The 19,927-nt window shown below is 41.1% G+C and overlaps 2 protein-coding genes across 3 annotated transcripts in view; one reads left to right on the plus strand and one right to left on the minus strand.

The window, feature by feature from the left end:
- Positions 1-5,007, plus strand: part of pde3b (phosphodiesterase 3B) — a 79,602-nt gene extending 74,595 nt beyond the window's left edge. For both annotated transcript variants that reach the window (XM_084066709.1, XM_084066710.1), the window contains exon 16: positions 1,495-5,007. In XM_084066709.1, coding sequence (XP_083922835.1) covers positions 1,495-1,721 — 227 coding nt within the window. In that variant the 3' untranslated portion in view covers positions 1,722-5,007. The remainder of the gene's footprint in view (positions 1-1,494) is intronic.
- Positions 2,128-12,331, minus strand: cyp2r1 (cytochrome P450, family 2, subfamily R, polypeptide 1; the record flags this gene model as incomplete). The annotated part of the gene is made up of 7 exons (XM_084054603.1): positions 2,128-2,395; positions 2,589-2,655; positions 6,725-6,916; positions 8,246-8,575; positions 8,743-9,375; positions 9,481-9,622; positions 12,095-12,331. 7 exons carry the CDS (start codon positions 12,329-12,331, stop codon positions 2,128-2,130), a joined length of 1,869 nt encoding a protein of 622 aa, XP_083910729.1.
- Positions 12,332-19,927: the final 7,596 nt, after the last annotated feature.

The following is a 19,927-nucleotide window of genomic DNA, read 5'->3' on the forward strand; positions in this document are numbered from 1 at the left end:
TGTCCGTCCGCGTGTCCGTCCGTCCGTTTGTGTGAGCACGGGATGCGCACGGCAAAGAAGCAAACAGCTATAACTCCAGTTTGCAGCATGCCACCAAGTCCAAATTTGGTATGTGGACTTAGACCACCAATAGGGACGAGCATGAATTGATGACGTTATCAAAGAGGGGTCCAGGGACCCCCAGCGCCCGTATGAGCACGGGATGAGCACGGGATTTTAAACAGCTATAACTCCAGTTTGCAGCATGCCACCAAGTCCACATTTGGTATGTGGACTTAGACCACCAATAGGCACGAGCATGAATTGATGAAGTTATCAAAGAGGGGTCCAGGGACCCCCAGCGCCCGTATGAGCACCGGATGAGCACGGGATTTTAAACAGCTATAACTCCAGTTTGCAGCATGCCACCAAGTCCACATTTGGTATGTGGACTTAGACCACCAATAGGGACCAGCATGAATTGCTGAAGCCCCGCCCCCTCTGTCTTCCCATTGGCTGGCCTTCAAACAGCCATAAGTCAAGTTCGCAGCATGCTATGGAGTACAAATTTTGTACATGGACTAAAGCCAGCAATAGGGACTAACTGTCATTACTTAAGCCCCGCCCCCTCTGTCTGCCCATTGGCTGGGCTTTAAACAGCCATCATTCCAGTTTGCAGCATGCTACCAAGTAGGGATGTCCGATTTTATCGGCCTCCCGATATTATCGGCCGATATTAGCATAAAAATTGATATCGGGAAAATATCGGTATCGGTTTTTGAAAAAAAAAAAAGATTTTTTTTTTTTTTTTTTTTTTTTTTTGCTTTATAAATAAGTTACAGGAGTTCTTACTGTATATGGTGTGTGTGATATGAAATTTGAGCTTACCCTAATCACAATAATCCCTGCATATATCGGTATCGGTTGATATCGGTATCGGTAATTAAGAGTTGGACAATATCGGTATATCGGTTATCGGTAAAAAAGCCAATATCGGACAACCCTACTACCAAGTACAAATTTGGTAAGTGGACTCAGACCACCAATAGGGACGAACTGAAATGAGTTAAGGCCCGCCCCAAAGGCACCGCTTCCTTCACACAGGGTGTGATTTTTGTTAAACAGTGATGACCGAGGAGAAAAAACTACAAGGGAGAAACAGGGGTTTTAGTGTGCGCTTCAGAATGGAGGCCGACGGGAACGGCAAAACCGGATCGCAAATAGTTCCGTGCCGGTGGTGTTACACTGAAAATGGTCCGTGTAGAAAATTGAAGAAAAAAAAAGAAAAATCGAAAAAAAGGAAAAAGCACCCGGACCGGTAGCACTAACAGATGGATTTAATTTAATGGACCGTAGGACTACGTTCTTGGCGTTTAATGTGTTAATGTTATATTATAAACAAAGCGTTTTGCCAATTATTTGGGGGTCCACTTGCAATATACTTACAGCCCCAGCCCACAGGTTGGGAATCGGCTGCAATAGTGAATGACCCGTATTCTCTCTGTGTTGCTCCAGAACGGAGGAAGGGCCAGCGACGGCTGTACTGCAACATCATGCAGCACCTGACTGAGAACCACAAGGTGTGGAAGCACACCATCGAGGAGGAGGAGAAGAGCAAGGAGCAGCTGAGCAAACAGCAGCAGCAGCAACAAGTGGACATCCTGCCAGCCAGCCTGCCCACCTCGCCATCTGATGACATCCAGGTCATCCAGGAGGAGGAGGAAGTCGAGGAGCGCCAGTAGCAGGAGGACGACACGACCACACGGGACAGAAGGAGAACCGGGAGGCCTGGGTAGAGGGAGGGGCAGTCAGGGGGGTGGGGGCAAGAGTCCCTCAACCACCTGCCTTTCACCCACACAGACAGACATGAGAATAGAGAAATACACAGACAATTAACAAACACGCACATAACATATCTTGCTACCACACACACACACACACACACACACACACACACACACACACACACACACACACACACACACACACACACACGCAAATACAGTACACACATTTTGAAATTGTCACTGTGCAAACACTCAGATGCTTACGCAGTCACATTATTTTTGAGAAAAAAAGAAAGAAAGAAGAAAAAAAAGGCCTTACTACTGTGAGCGGATCCTTGCTGCAATGGTGGGAGCTCCACTCCTATGCACTTTCATCCCATGGAGAGTCCAGTGCACCCAGACAAAACAAAGCCCCCCCCACCACCACCACCACCACCACCACCCCCCCTACCACCAGGACTGAGGAGGCTGGTGCAGAGGACCAGAGGAAGGGACGGACTCGCCCTCCCCTGTGACCTGGCTCTGATGCTGCCCTGAACGCAAAGCGCTTAATGGCTAATTTACGCTTCAGCGTGCGACTGTGAGTGTCACAGTCGTTATAGCGAAGTATGAATTTGCTGTGACTCTCCCTTAGGTACAAAACAGAAACACAAACAGAAGAAAAAACCCGTCTATTTAAAAATGATGAAAGGTGGAGGGGAAGAAAATCAAACGAGCAACACCCGTAACCAAAGTGAACAGTTGAAACATGAAAAGACAAAGAGGCTGCGACTCGTTCAGCCTCAACGTCAGGTATATTCTAGACCTATATATCAAATGTGCCTGTCTGAACCTTTACTGAGTCCATGTAGGCCCAGAGCCTGGGCTTGAGTGTAGTTCTCTCCACTTGCTGGTGACACGAAACACTGTATCATTGACTCAGTCACAGAGACATTGTTGTAATGTTGACTGATTAATAGCATTATATCTGCATCATTTTTGATGCCTTTATTCATGTGTACCACCTGCCTTTTATGTTTGATTATTTTACTCTGTTTGCTTCATTGTGTGTGTGTGTGTGTGTGTGTGTGTGTGTGTGTGTGTGTGTGTGTGTGTGTGTGTGTGTGTGTGTGTGTGTGTGTGTGTGTGTGTGTGTGTGTGTGTGTGTGTGTGTGTGTGTGTGTGTGTGTGTGTGTGTGTGTGCGCGCGTGTGTGCACGAGTGAAGGGGAGAGGGAGTATACTGTATGTGCATATTGTTAGTATGTTACTTGTATGAATGTATATGCGTTTGTTTTTTCAGTAATGTTTGGTTTCTAATCAGTGAAATATCCTCTGGTGTTTAACATGTTGCATTCAGATCAGGAGTGCTGTTTCAATGAAGGGATTCCTCATTTTCATTTTGATTATAACTATTTTTTAAAGGTTACTCAGGATTCACGCAAAGACAAATAATTATTTTGCAAGAATTTATGTAATTATTGTTAAATACGCTTTTAAATCAAAGAAAAGTAAAAACTGGGTGACTGAAGTAGTTTTTAATCTTTGTACGAACAACTTGACTACATAACAAATTGAAGCAATTGAATCGTCCTCTGTGCCAGAGGAAAGTGTGTGTGCTGTCTCTCTGCCACTCACAAACGTTTTGCATTACCTTTTAACAACCTCACTGGATAAATGCTTTTCTTGATTGTCACTAGGAAGCGTTTGCAGCAGGACAACATTATTGTAAAATGAAATTTCCATGGCAATTCATGTACCAGTATATTAGGAAAATGTGCTATGAATGCTATGCTGTCTGCATTGTTTTTAAACAAACAGTACTACAACCAGACATCTTCATTTCAGTCAACCTGCAGACACTGACGTTAAAGACAAATGGACCCCCCCCCCTTTTTTTTTTTTGCCAAACCCATAACTAGGCCAGTGTGTAAAGAAGGGATCCAGGGTGTCACTTTCACTTCTGTTTTGTTGATATATTTTTAAGATGTGCCATGAGGCAGGTTTAAAACTAATAGCTCTCTATTTTTATCTGTATGAACTCTAGGCATTCCACTATAAAATGTTTTATGAAAGGGCAGGCAGCATTACCTGCCTAGTTCCTCTATCACCTTATTAAATCATTTTCTCTGGAGACGAAAGTTCCTAAGTAGGCAGTGTAAATCAAAATAATGATATTTAAAGACAACAAAATAGATATACCTAGGTGTGCACATTTTAATACCAAACAAGTGTTTAGCCTCTGCACAAAAAGAATATGTGCATATAAATATATAAATATATTATATTTTTTAATTAATCAACTGAATGCATCTGTTTTCTACACGCAGCTGACATATTGTACATTGAGACCCTGTAATTACCGTTCTGTTTCCAGAGTTTTTATCTAATACTATTTACAGGTGTGGAACTGTGGGGTTTGGTGTTTTATTTTTATTTTTCACTTCAGCATCTCCATGTTCTGTATCATAACCACTCTATTCGTCTTTTTTATCTCTATACTTTTTTGTCTAAGTCTACCCAACCAGTGCCAAACTCTCCCTCCTTGTACTGATTTGTACTCAATTGCGCGCCGGTATCATGCACGGTAAATTGCCGATCTACAAGCTTGCTGAGCGTCGCAGCGCAATGCGTTGTGAGCTTGTAGATAGAAGTATAAATCAGGCTTTAGTCTGTCGACAGTCACACATCCCTAGGCGTGTCAGACCTACCTGGGCTGTAGTACGGCCCTTTTCAGAGAACATCTTGAGTCAGATCCCCTTTGGCTCAAGTGACAAGGATGATGGCAAAAGTTAGCCCTCATTTTTACTTGGTTGTACCACAATGTCTTTGTCGAAAATAATATTTTCCAAGTGAAACCGCACAACAAAGTTTAAATCGGGCTTCAGAGTTGGACTCAGGTCAGAGCCATGTACATTCTGATTGCTCTGTCGTCGATGGGCACATTGTTGACCCATGCTGGATGGTAAAACCTTGACCCACCCTCACCCCTACATTTTCTGGCTCATTTTGTTGTAAATTTTAGTTTGTTGGCTTGTCACACAGTGAGACACTGTGTCTCACAAAACACAGTGTACTCTGATGTTTGTGCCATAAACACATCTATGAATGGCTGTTACCCTCATGTAGCATTAAGGTATGTACATTTGTCTAATGTAACCATTCACCCTCAACATTGTGGGGCAACTGATTATTTTTTTGTGTGTGAGTGTGTGTGAGTGTGTTATTTATAGCTGTCATAAAACACCATCCCTAAAGTATCAACCGTTTATCATTGGCTTTTATTGTGTGTCCGTGTGCATGCATTCCTGTGTGTGTGTGTGTGTGTGTGTGTGTGTGTGTGTGTGTGTGTGTTTGTGAAGCTTCGAGAACGCTGTTTGAAACAGACACTGCCTTCATTTTATTGTCATTTTTATAGATTTATTTTAAGATCAACTGGGCTTGTAGCCTGGAATCTAATAGCCCATGTCATGATGATTATGGTAGATGTGGGCATTCAAGTCTACCCAGAATCCGTACGTGCATGTTTAGAATATACTGTTCTAGTTATCTGAATGCCACCTTCAATCAGGGTGTATCAACTAACTAGATCTTACACATTTAAAGTATAGGTTGTGGCATTTTAAAGATACACTGTATGACACAATTGTACAAAAGTACACAGGTTTTTATTTTTCTCAACAGATACATACAAAATATTTCACAAATGTTCATACTGAGCAATTTTATCATTTAGTACTCGTTAAGTACTGAAAAGCACCTTTTAGCAGAAGCCAGTGTTGCATACAGAGCTCTCCAAATCTACTGCTACAGTGGAGTACAGAGGTTTGTTCCAGCTCAGGTCAGAGTTAGTTCATATGATGTGGTATGTGGCTCAAGTCCAGCCCCAACATTCGCTGTGTGTGCAGAGAAATTTCTAGGAAAGTCTGCCAATCTCATTTCTCCATAGAGCTGAACCACTTTTCATTTCCCTGTCCTGAAGCTGTCCTGAGAAGACATGTCCATGAACCATCACAGAGACGTACTCTATCAATCATTGACAGGTCTCTAACCCATCACTGAAGCACCAACGGTCATAGACATTTCATTTTGAGCAGTGGTTCCCAACCTTTTCTGCATCAGGGCCCACTTGGAAACCTCGAAGGCGTTCACGGCCCACCCGCCTGACACGGCAGCCGAATGCTGCGTGCATTTTCAGAGCATGTTTATTATTTAATTAACAATGGAACTAACGTAGTATAGTTCCTATAATATCTATCAAAATTAAAACATTTTGAAGTTTTTAAATTCAAATATTTTTATAATATATAATATTCTTTAAAATATGAATAATGTTATCATGCAAATCTTAGTGTTTTGCCAATTATTTGGGGGCCCACTTGCAATATCCTCACGACCAGTGGGCCCGGGCCCACAGGTTGGGAATCACAGCATTTGAAGGCTCAGACCAGCTTTATCAGAATCAAAACTTGTGTTTCCAGGACACCACCTGGACTCGCAAAATCTCACCTTTGATTCTTGTCACCCGTCCCTGCCGCTTAACACTGTTGTGCAAACATGCATATTGCTCGGCCAAAAGTGGCTCGTTCATGGTTTCATCGAGTGAACCAGATACATAACAAGGCCAACCACCTGTTTGACATCATCTGCTCTCTTACATGTCCAAAGGTGAAAATCTACCTTTGCAAGTTGAGAGACCATTGGGAATGCTGGGTGCAGGATGCATTGTGGGATCAACCAGGAGGACTGAAATAGCCTGTCTTTTTTTAGGACCACTGGGTTGCCTTTACAGTATGTGCAAAATACTAACATTCAAGCAATGAAGGTTAGACAACGATGTAATCTCTCAAGACAGATCAGAGCTCTGCAAATTCAAAGGGGGGAAAGAAATCCCCTTTTCTTTGCTGATGGGTTCCCAGATTGGATACGATATAAAGTGTATCTGCTCAGCTTGTCTACTGCGGATGGGGAGTGTTTTTACAGCCTGAGTCTCTCTGCTGTCTGCGGACAGCACAAATGGAGTATGGCATGGGCTGTAGGGTCATGCCCAGTTTAGGAGTTAGAGAGGGCACGGCACCTGGAGGGAACTGAAGATGGAACCGTTGGAGCATGGAGGTGAAGAAGAGAAACATCTCCATTCTGGCCAGTTGCTCGCCCAGGCAATGGCGCCTCCCTGAAGAGAAAGACAGCCATGTTGAGATAACTTTAAATTATCTCTCTCTCACACAAACACTTAAATTATTTATGCCACATTATCACAACATGGGACAAACATTACAGATGTGATCAGAAAACCTACAACTTAACTACATACTGTATGGCCCAGTCCAAATTATTTCTGTTAGTGTTGCATACAGATATACTGCCAGTGAATAGTGACGAAGTCCGACAAAACATACTGAAGGGTGACAAATTAAAGGCAAAACAATTGAATAACTGAGAGGAGATACATAACAAATGCATCTGCTTCGATGCAATTGATACAATTTAGCAATTAACATCCTATCATGCTCTAGTCTATGGCATGTAAAAAAAAATGATTTAAGTAACTATATGAGAGGGGTTCATTACTAGGGCATGGATGGCAGGGAACTTCATTCACAAAAACTGCTAAACTAGCAAGAGTTTCAATAGGAAGAGTCGCTAAAGTGACATCAGCATTTCGATCTATGGGAATGACATGAGTAAAAATCAATTGGAAATTGTGGTTGAAAGCGCACATTCAATGACCGTGATGCTTGTGCATTAGCGCAATATTTAATGAAAACCAGCAGAGCATATTGCCAACATTTTCCTGGCATGGTTTTGGGTCTGTTGGGTCACGGCAAATCAGTACAAAGTTTATCCGTTCATCCTATGATAAAACACTTCTATTCTGATGGGAATGGTCTGTTCCCTTACATCCACTATATGGGTTGATGTATGAAAAGTATGTGAATCATATGCTATGGCCATTGCAGTCACCAGATCCTCAACCCAACTGAACACCTATGGGAGATTATTGGCTGTTAGAGAGTACTCCCCACCACCATCATCAAAACACCAAATGAGGCAATATCTTTTGGAACAATAATTTTCTTTCTCTAGATTTTCAGAGACGTGTAGAATCTGTTATGGCTGCTCGTGGTGGCCCAACACCTTACTTAAGACACTTTATGTTGGTTTTTCCTTTAATTTGTCACCCGTCTGTAGAAGAGCTTTATGTTCACACTTTTATGTGTGTGAGTTGAATTTACAGGTTGTATGAGTTAGGTTTGGCAGCATTTCATTCTGGGGTATATCCAAGGACTTCCTAACTTATTTTCTGACTTGGCAGTTTCATGATTCTTAAAAACGTAATAACTAAGTAAGTAAGAATAATACTCTTGACTTTTGGTTACATGTGACTGAGTGAAAGGTCTTACAGTAAATAAAAATAGGGTCTTTGTTTGGGAGTGTAATGGCATGACAACATGACATTTAAACATTGCCAAATGAATAACACAAGTTGACAGATATTTACCCAGAGAGAACGGTAGGAAGGCTTCACGTCTGACAAAGTTGCCGTTACTGTCCAGGAACCTTTGTGGTGAAAAAATGCTGGGGTCCTTCCAGTATTTCTCATCAAAGTGCACTGAATAGAGGTTGGTGATGACCATGGTGCCTTTTGGAATGCTGTACCCATTGACACTGACATCCTGCGAGGTGGCACGGAAGATGCCCAGAGGTACGATATTACAAAAGCGCAGGATCTCATGCAGAACAGCCTCCACATAGGGCATCCTCTGTTTGTCCTCCAGGGAGGGGGCCCTTCCATTGACCAGCACACTGTCGATCTCCCGATGCACCCTCTCTTTATAGGGAGAAACACACACACACAAAATTAGCCATTCGTAATGTGTAACCATATTATCTATGGCACATTAGATCTCCCATGATATTGAGATCTATTTTTGTTCGGCATCAGTGCCTACTGCCTACAGTAAGCTGGGCTATTAACTTGATTAAATTGAAGTTTACCTTGTATGTTGGGGTAGAGGGTCATATACAGCATGGCCCAGCGCAGGGTATTAGTGGTGGTCTCTGTGCCTGCAATAATGAGCTCTCCCACAGAGTAGATGAGGTTCTCCCGGGAGAACGAGGTGCCAGGGTCCCCAGCACTCTGCTCCAACTCATCCAGGTAGGCATCAACATAATGTCGGGGCGCCTGTGGCAGCCTGCCCTTGGAAAAACCCTCGATAATCTTCTGCAGGAAATCATAAACCTCAGCAGCGTTGCGGAACAGCTTCTGATGTTTCCCAAAGGGCACGTACTCAAGCCAAGGGAAGGCGTTGTAGAGGAAGGCCGCGGGGCTTACAGCCAACTCCACATTCTCACTGAAGAGCTCGATCATGTGCTGGAAGTTGTGGTCATCGTAGGTAAAGCGTTGGCCAAACAGGATTAGGTTGGTGATGTTGGACACAGCGTTGGTCACCAGGTGTTTGGGGTTGAACGGTTTCCCCTTGTGCTCGTCAAAGGCGTCGAGGAAAAACATGCACTCTTCAGATATCTTCCTCTCAAACAGTCTCTGGCCACTGCCAAAGTAACGGAAGGAGTTGCAGGCCAGTTTACGGTGTTCAATCCAGCTTCGACCATATTTACAGTTGAGCAGTCCTTTAAGAGGCAGAATAAAGGAGTGTGAAATAGTGACGCAACACCTTCATTACTTTCAAATATGCAAATCATCAGTGTAAAATACAAAAACAATCATCTCCTTACCACCCATTTTGGTCATCTTCTTGAATAAAGGCAACGATGGACGATCAGCAAATGCTTCACTCTGATGGTACAGACACTCCTTGACAGAATCATATCCGTTCAGCACCACAGTCAGAATACCTCCAAGATCGATACTGAAGATCTGTAAGAAATGCATAGAAAGTGATGAAAGTTTTCTTTATATTGTTCTTTCAAGAATAATTTTGCCAGAATATTTTTGTTTCCTCCAGGTGGAAGCTCTGGTCAGATACATATTGGTGGTTCTTGTTTCATTTTCAGGGGCTGAGCAAAGTTTTAATGTCACGAAGACTGAAAAGTTGGCTGTGAGCCACAATGGCACAAAAAATACTCAACAACGCTGTTGTCTACCTTGTGCACAAAGACAAACTTGATCAGTTACACACTGCACAGAAAAGTCCTTTGCCAGGTACAGTATTCTAAAGGCCAGTCCACGCCAATGCAAGTACCGGTAGTCGCAACTCCTTGCCACAAAACCGGTTTAAGGGCCTTTCCACACCAATGCAACTCCTTGCAACTGCCATTGGGGATAATGGTTGCATTATCCCCAAAAGTTGCATGTTGCAAGTAGTTGCATGTTGCAAGGAGTTGCGTCGCGAATCATTGGTGTGGACTGTCCTTAAGAACCATCTGAAGAGAAACTGTTTAGATTGTTCACCTGCTCTTAGAAGAGGCACTGATATTGGACTGATAAAATAATAGTTCTGATTGCACTGTCATTCTGATGTTTGTTTGCCTCAGGAGGAACAGTATAGGTATAAAGTCATTTATTATGATACAATATTACTTTGTCAGTTTTCACTGAAATGTGTCTGTCTTGTAACTCACCACAAGACTCAGTAGCCCCACATGCAATACCCACAGCTGACAGATGACGTATATTGATGATGATGCCTCAGTCAGGACATCATAGGCAGTGGTGTAAAGTAACTAAGTACATTTACTCAAGTACTGTACTTAAGTACACTTTTGAGGATTTTTTACTTTACTGGAGTATTTCCCATTTACGGTACTTTTACTTCTACTCTACTACATCTCAGAGGCAAATATTGTACTTTCACTCCACTACAATTATTTGAAAACTTTAGTTACTAGTTACTTTTCAGATATAAATTATGATATTATGATAACCACTTTAGCTATTTTATACATAGGCTATTTGAAAATAGCCGATCTACAAGCTCACAAAGCTTGAAGATCTGCTATTTTCAAACATTTTAGTACTTTTGCTTTTAGTACTTTAAGTACATTTTGATGCCAATACTTTTGTACTTTTACACAAGTCATTTTTGTATTCTGGACTTTTACTTGTAACAGAGACTATTTCTATATGGCAGTATTGGTACTTTTACTAAGTAAAGAATTTGAGTACTTGTTCCACCACTGATCATAGGCCATTATATGAGTCTGACTTTTTTCTAATATAGAGAATTTAAAGCAATCAAATAAAATGAAAAAAACATGCGCATACTTTTTCAGCTGCAATTTAAAATGTATTGTTACAGTCGGCTCTTTGTCTTTTTTAATGTATTAGGGAGGAATGATTATTAAAACATGTTTTAATAACAGTGTTAGTGAAAACACGCAGAGGGCGAGCAACGTTGCAGGGTTGGGGATTTGGGGTTGGTTAATTTTAGCCATTTGAAAATAGCCGATCTACAAGCTCACAATGCCTCACATATCCGGGGGGTCGCATCAGATTTATTTTAAATATGTGCATACGTTTTATACATTTGAAAACTTTTGGTGCTTTTACATTTTGATACCAATACTTTTGTACTTTTACTCAAGTCAATTTTGAATTCCGGACTTTTGCATGTAACAGCTATTTATACATTGCAATATTGATACTTTTACTTGGTAAAAATGTGAGTACTTTTTCCACCACTGAACATATTATACATTTTTGGGACGAACGACTTTCATAACGCAACGGGGAAAAAAATCGGCTTGTTTCTCTATTGTCCCCTCCCCTCTGTTATGATTGCGCGCGCTGCGTGCTTGCATGTGTGCCTGTGTGTGTGCCTGTGTCCGTCCGTGCGTGCGTGCGTGCGTGTGTGAGTGCGTCGTGTGCATGCGTGCGTATACTTTACTGGAGTATTTGCAATTTTCAGTAGGCTACTTTTTTTCTACTCCACTACATATCAGACGCAAACTTTTGAGTCCACTACAATTATTTGAAAACTTTAGTTATTATTACAAAACATACATTAACCACTCCAGGCTATACTTCGCCATTTGAAAATAAGCTCACATCAGTGAGCTTGCAGATCTACTATTTTCAAAATATTTGTATACATATTGAACCTGTGAAATTGGACATTCTGCATAATGAGTACTTTCTACTTTTGTACTTAAGTAGCCTACATTTTGATACCAATACTTTTGGACTTTTACTCCAGTAAATTTTGAATTCCGGACTTTTACTTGCAACAGTATTTTTTACATTGCAGTATTGATACTTTTACTAAAATATGAGTACTTTTCCCACCACTGTCGAATAGCCTAACGGAAATGCCTTGGCAGTTAATAAAGTATTCAATCAATCAATCAATCAATCAATCAATCAATTAATCAATAAATCAATCAGTTATACCTGACCATGGACTTCACTCTGCTTCTTCATGAAGACGTGCGGCTCGGTGGCCAGAGACAGAATGTTCCCTATCAGAGGGATGGGAGATGGTCCAGGAGGGAAGCCTGGGGGTCTCCTCTGCTTGACCAGCTGTCGGACCAGGAGCAGAAACACCAGGCAGATGACCAGACAGCTGAGCGCGATCAACGCGTGTCCACACGACAATGACACCAGGGGTGGCGACTTGATTGACACCATGTTTAAAAATCTATATCCTTTCTTGTCCCCTCTGCCTCTCACAGTAAAAGGACCGAGGCATCGCTGTAGTGTAGGGTATCATCTTGCACACTTTCTATCCCCCGCCTCTAACACTAAGATTGGCCAGGAGCTCCACAGTGAGCCATGACTGTGGGATGAACTTTGTTCACCTTCGTCCTTCGCCATAGATCAATACCGTAGGCTAATTTATAGGCTGCCTTCTGACAAGACTCGCTCCACAAAAATGACGTGTTTTCAACTGAAAAGGTTTTCGGATGTTTGCAGATAGACCTAGAAAAAGTGCTCCGGATCGGAGCACAGGTCTCCGCCAGGTCAGGTAGGTATGGTGGGCCAGCCGAGCAGCAGTGTTAGGAATTCACTGCCATGGTTCACATGACGCTTGTATACAAGTCATGTTTCAGGGCTAGGAATTCACCAATCAGAATGGAATACGAAGAATGAAACGTCAGATGGGTCAGTCTTTATCACTTGACTATAGAGATAATGTGTATTGATTTGCATGATGTTTGGACTGGACACAATTTGTACGAGTAATATATATTAAAAACAAATGTTTTGCAAAAATAGGCCTCCTGGTGGTAGGCTACTAATAGGGCAATGTTAAAAGGGTGCAGATAAAACTGTTGAATTGGCACAGCATTAATTTATTTCCCCCCCACATAATATGCCTATAGGCAATTTAGACTACATGTTGCACATTTGGAGTAGACAGTGAAAAGCTTATTGAAGTCTTTGCATCTAAATTAAGAATACATAAAAACAAATACAAATCAATAAAAATGGGTTATCTCGTTTTAAGGGCACACAATGCAATTATTAGTCTCTAGCTTATATGTAGGCCTGGGTACAAAAGTTGCCTAGTCTTGACTTTTGACAGAATCAAAAAATTGGTAGGCTACAATTTATTTATTTTTTAACACACACAGACACACACACACACACACACACACACACACACACACACCCATGCACGCACGCACGCACGCACGCACGCACGCACGCACGCACGCACGCACACACACACACACACACACACACACACACACACACACACACACACACACACACACACACACACACACACACACACACACACACACTTAACATTGCACCCCTCCTTCCAGACTCAAGGGGGTGCTGCAAAACAATCAGTGCACTCCTGTAAAGAACTATGAATTATTCTGAAACATCACACTGATCATTAGCATATGGAGCCAACATTGCAACGCAAACAAAATGAAGTCAAGATTCAATATATTGGACAGTAAGATTTATGTTTGAAAATCTGGACTTATCCATCAATAATGTATTCCATTTGATAGTGTTATGTGTGATGCACATTATTTGTCTTCAGTGTTAAATCCATATATACATGTACTTCATGCAAATGCAACATTCAACTACAACTACAGTCACTATCATGTGTATAAAATAAGGAAGTAATTAAAAGGATATTTCACTTTCAATGATTGAAAGTGAAATATACCTTTAATGAAACATTGAATCATTAGCAAGGCAAGGCAATTTGTACAGCACATTTCAACAACAAGGCAATTCAATGTGCTTTACACAAATATATACTGAGGTGAAGGTGAAGTTGAAGTTCAAAATATTATTCCTACAAGCATGCTCCTGCATGCCTGACCCCTGTTTCTCTTCACATTTTTGGGGTAAGCTCTTTTGTTTTGTTCCTGTTTTTCCCACTTGCCCTTGACAGAACCTTCAGAAATGATGAAAAGTGGATGGAAAATAGAAAATATGATACATTAGACAAGACCAGTTATTTAGTTTTTCCCTCAATATTAAAATCAAAATGGTTTTAGAATTGAAAAGGCATGTTGCTGATGCAAAATTAACATGACCCTGTAAGCTAGACCGTCCTTCACCTCAACATGGCAGAGGTTAGGTCATGTAGCCTACTATGTTTAGAAGCTAAAGGTTGGAGCTTGCACTAACTTGTTATTTATTAGTTATGCCAAAAATGTGTCTGGCTTGTTGAACCCTTATGCTCCAAAAATACCCTTGTTTTGGATGAATATTTTACAAATTTGCATACAATTGTTTTTATTTTGGTCTAGAGTTTAGAGTTTTGGGTCCTCATTTAGCTAAGTGTCCTATCAGTAATATGAAGCACCACTATCTATTCTCTGTCCCTTCACCCTCCTATTCCTATAAGACATTGGGTTGCTGACTAATAGTGGAAGTTACAAGCAGACTTAATATTTGAATGCTTGAGATAAATTATGGGTCAATGTATTACCGAACACTTAAAAGGAAACAAGCATTTGTTGAAGGGAATGTGATTATACTGTCGGCCACTGCGCTGAATCTTTCCTTGGGTCATAGCCCTGATCCGGTTTATTAGGGGCCGGGCAGCTATGCTGCCAGTCCCACTAGTACTGTATATCTGATTTGTCTTGTGTCATTTTCTGGCAGGAAATCTGCCTTCCCATGCATGAAAATAAATAAAACATGGTACACAACAAGATATGCCAAACTTCAACCTCAACTGCCATTGCACTATTGGACAATAGTCCTAATGGTGGCTTTACAGCAAATGTCTAAAGTTTTAAACTATGAAAATTCATAATGAAATAGTCAGACATACGTGCTATCACTTTGCACTTTCACCAAAATGTAGGCCCAATTAAGTGATCAGAAATGTTCATATGCTTTGAGTTGGTAAAAAAAACAGTATCAAGTCCATCACTTCCTTTTCTTTGTTTTTCTCAATTGATGGCAAACTCCCTACTCTCTACACACAGTAATAGGCAGTCTATAAGGTCACATGCAGTAGCATCGGAACACTTTGTGACCTTAGAAAATAGGGCATAAGTTGTTAACAAACAACACATTTATGCATGCTGTCCACTTTGCTGTGTCATCGGTTAGTCATGACCAGCTCCTCATTAGATGTGAAGTTGTTTATCCAGCCGTTCCTTCCTGTTGAGGCAGCTGGTAGGCTTTTCCCAGATGCTTCAAATGGCCTCTACAGACCTCTCCTAATAATTCAGACGTGTTACTTAATGAGCACTTTCATGCAAATAACTTATCTGCTTCCTACTATACCAGCTCCCCATAACACGAAACTAGTGGCATTAACCACATACTGTAAGCCCTATTTTATAGCACGATGTGTCCATGTAGATCTGCTACTTTTTGAAACATTTTGAAACTTACAAAAGCTTTTGAAATGTTTTGCCAATGGCATACCCAAAATGCTATACGCATGTGACATAGGGTCACTGACAAGTCACAAAAGTTGTATAAAACAGTTTAATGTATTTAATGATCATTGTCAAACTTCGCTCGTGGTGTTTCATGGATTACAACCTCATTTGCTCAAAACCTTTTAATGCCAGTTGCAGGTGCCCCAAGAGGCCTTGTAATCCCTCTACAACAATTGGGTCCAGGTGTTCAAATTCTCCTTTCTTCCTGTATGACATACTGTAGCTAATGGAGCCCAGCAGGTGAATGTATTTTTGCTAATGGAAGTTTAACTTAAGGTTTAATGATTCTGTGAGCTTTGATGTGCGATTGATTACTCAGGATATACTGTACACGTAAATGACTTCTCATTACTGTTTCGACTGTACTGTATATACTTACGGGTATGTACAGTACATGTAAGCAATGTTTATTGTTCCTTTTCAGGTTGAAGGAAAGTCATATACGCACATCACATCGATGCAAGAATATCAGAAACCATGTCAATGTCAATGAAAGAAGAGGTAATGTCTGCGGGGGACCAATAGGCTCTATGCACAGCAGCCATATTGGAAAGAAATTGGGCCTCTTCTTACTTCCTTCACAGGTGTTACCAATGATGCTAATAAAGGCTCTGTTCCATTCTGGTCAGGGTGCTGATAACGTGCATGTTGGCTCACAAGAAACACTCCATTTTGGTTCCCAAACGGCCCCTTATGGTGGGTGTGTAACTCTGAGAGTGTACAAATGGAACCAAATGGACCCGTAAGGGTCCATTTGGTTCCATTTGTACACTCTCAGAGTTATGGGGGTCCTTGAAAATAAGACAACCACTATGCCACACTAAATGGAACTGAGCCTTAATTAGTATTATTGGTAACACCTGTGAAGGAAGTAAGAAAGGGGCCCAATTCATTCACAATATGGCTGCTGTGCATAGAGCCTATTGTGTCCGTCCGTATGTCCGTGTGTCCGTGTGTCCGTGTGTCCTGTCTGTGTGCAACCAGCAAATCTCCGGCACCGTTGCCCCGGTCGCTGCGAAACTGTGCACACACACTCCCCTGGATACCAATTCAGAACCTCTGCCACAATTATTCACATGGGTCTGTTATAGCGCCACCAGGAGGCAGATTTGTGCAAAACCCATTTTTTCATATTACTCCTACAGATTTTATCCAAACGTCATGCAAATCGGTACACAGTATCTCTATAGTTATGTGATCAACACAGACCTGTCCCGATTTCCCATATTTCATCCTGATTGGCTAAGGTTGGCTTCCAAAGTTTGCAGGATTGGTCCGTTTTGAACAAAATGCCTAAACTATGCACGCAGCTTGCGATTTCCGTGAAATTTCACACACACATTCCCACCAGACCGAGGAAGAAATGCCACCCTTTTCACATTGGCCTGTTATAGCGCCACCAGCAGGTCTAATTTAGCAAAACACATTTTTGGAACAAATTGCCTCAAATCATGAATGCAGCGTCCGATTGCCGTGAAAGGCCTAAGAATAAACCTTTTTCACATTGGCCTATTATAGCGCCACCAGGAGGCCACTATAACGCACCTGACCTGGCGGAGACCTGTGCTCCGAGGAGCACTTTTTCTAGTTATATTGTTATTTTGTTGTTCACCTTTTGCTGGTATCTATCGTTTTGGGTACAGCCTGGTCCCATGACACAAGCTCTTATCTTTCTATAAATGGGCTTTCTTCCTACTTTCCCCTAGAAAAGTACTTCTGAGCTTATGTATTAAACTTGTATCTTATAATGTGAAGTCTCTCCGACTCCATTTTCCTCAACAGTTACTAATTGATACAGAATTCACATACACTGCACACATGCTCCATGCCACAAAAGTTAAATAATAATGTTTCTGTCCTAGGCTCACAAGCTCTATGATGGCAGGTGTGATTAAACATCCAAGCCACCCAAGATGATAAACATCCAAAAACAACAATCCAATAAAGTACATAGAAAAATGTACGTAGAGCAAACAATATCTTATATAAACGTTATATCAGATTAATCATTCCATAAGAGGGGTGGGGGCGGGGAGCAGAGGATGCCACTCCCACGGGGCTCCTTCTGTGGAGCTCGCTGAGGGAGTGCATTGTTTGACTGTGTGGGGGCAAGATGCTAGGGGATAGAATTCTACTGTAAATCCAATTATAATTTGAGGACAGCCATGATGAGACAGAACGAGTGGCCAGAGTTGGATCTGGTAATGAGCATTAGTGAAGATTATTATATGAAGATGCGGTTGAAAATGAGTGCGCCTTTTAAGCAACACTATGTAACTAACTAACTAACTAACTAACTAACTGACTAATTAATCTGTATGGTAGATTATGTTAATACAATACAATTTATACAATTGGGGTGGTTGTATTTTGTCTCCATGCTCTTCTATTGAGACATTGTGTCAAAGGTCATGTCCTAGACACAGGATCTGACACAAATTCTGACCTGGTGGTCAAGATTCAATGTATCCCCTGAGCTGTATTAGCTCAATGGTAAAAACTTCAGCACTTGCGAAGGAAACCGGGTTCAAATCCAGGGTAGAAGAAGAAAGTTACATAATGCAGCTTTAAGTTAGAGGAAGGAGAGAATATATTTTTAAAATCATGTGCAGAAATGGGGCCTTAACACCCTTCTATAAAATGTTTGCTAGATCAAGGAAAAGGTCATACGGTAACTGTATTTACTAATTAGAATTAACGGTATGTTTAATGAAACACATTTGAGCTTGTAGATCAGATATTTTCACTATTATTACAATTTCTTGAAATATTCAGATTTTTTTGCCACTGGGTTTAGAGAATCATTTTAGTAAATTTCTCACGTGTAACGACATGCCCAAAATTGGGACACCAGGTTGAAAGTGCTTAAATCTGAGAGAGGCCACTGGTTGAAAGGTACTGCCACCAGGTTATGTTGGCCCTAAGTCCAGATGCAGCTCTCCGTTATCCTGTTTTTTAGTGCTCTTTGTGTTTTTCCCATGCTAAACCACATGGGCATTTGATAAGCTAGATTATATTTCTTGTAGAGCAAGATATAGAGCCCTACGTCCATTGTTTTTCCTGTTGTCGGGTGGGTGTATGTGGTACTCTTATGTAAAACCACACCAATAATTCCCTGGTGGAGGAACAAGTAAAGAAGTGTTTTAATAGGGATTAGATCAGATTTCACCAACATTTTTATTTTATTATTTTTTGTTGGATCATGGGGGGAAAAACTTGCTGTGTGATAGTGCTGAATCTGTGTTAGGCAGCTGTTACTCACTTTGTTTCCACCCTCTGTCCTAATTAATATGCTTTTTTGTGTCACTTTTAGTTCAGATCAGTGGTGGAAGTACTCATCCCCAGTGCAGAGTATGTATACTGTACTCCTGGTCAAAAATTACTCAACTACAAGTGAAAGTTGCTTTGTCAAACTTGCGTTTAAGTACTGGAGTACTTGCTATTTAACATACTGAAGTATTCAAACATATGCTTTTAAGATACTTGAGTACAAATTAAAAAGTACATTTTCTTGTTAATATCAATGCATTGCTGTATTGAAATGTAGACATTTCCCCCAAATGTTCAAAGATGTTAAAAATATATAAATAATAGTGAAAATAGCACATGTACAAGCTCACAACATGTAGCATCGTGACACTAGTGAGCTTGTAGATCTGCTGTTTTAATTATATTTGAAATAGAACTAATTCATAATGTACTTTTTTATTTCCTAGAAATGTAGTGGAGTCAAAAGTACACCATTTGTCTTTGAAATTAGTGGAAGAAAAGTCTCAAGTATCCATAAATACAAATACTGTACAGGACAAATACTAAAAGAAATTACTTAAAAGGACCACTCCACCCACTTTCAACCCATCTTCATATAATTGGTCCTCACTAATGCTTATTACCGTCAACTTGGTCTGTGTCTCAGACGAGGCCTGTGGACAGTTCAGAAACCTGCCTACCAGTGACATCATCGATGGGGAATCCAAGCTAATAGAAACTGCAGGCTTTCTATTCCTGGAAAGTCAGCATGCTATAAGCAATTGTTCTCGCATTGAATGCTGCTCACCATTTCTGCTCACCATTTCTTTGGTAAAACTTATGCTGCACTATTGTTTTATTTTCATTACACCCCTTGCACTCTCGCACATCTTAATAAATTCTCACACTCTGTAATGACGTCACGTCAGTGGCGCTCGGGTCGCTCTGCAAGTGAGGTTTTGGACAGTTTGATATGCGACTTGGGTGTTTAGATCAGCTTACTGCGTTCAGACTGAGACGCATCTTTAGAAATCCGATGTGAATCCGATTTGAAACCAACTCTTAATGTGGCTCAGGTGGGTTGATTTGTAAAACT

Source organism: Gymnoscopelus microlampas, assembly GCF_963454915.1.
Source record: "Gymnoscopelus microlampas genome assembly, chromosome: 1".
In the NCBI taxonomy this organism is placed as follows: domain Eukaryota; kingdom Metazoa; phylum Chordata; class Actinopteri; order Myctophiformes; family Myctophidae; genus Gymnoscopelus; species Gymnoscopelus microlampas.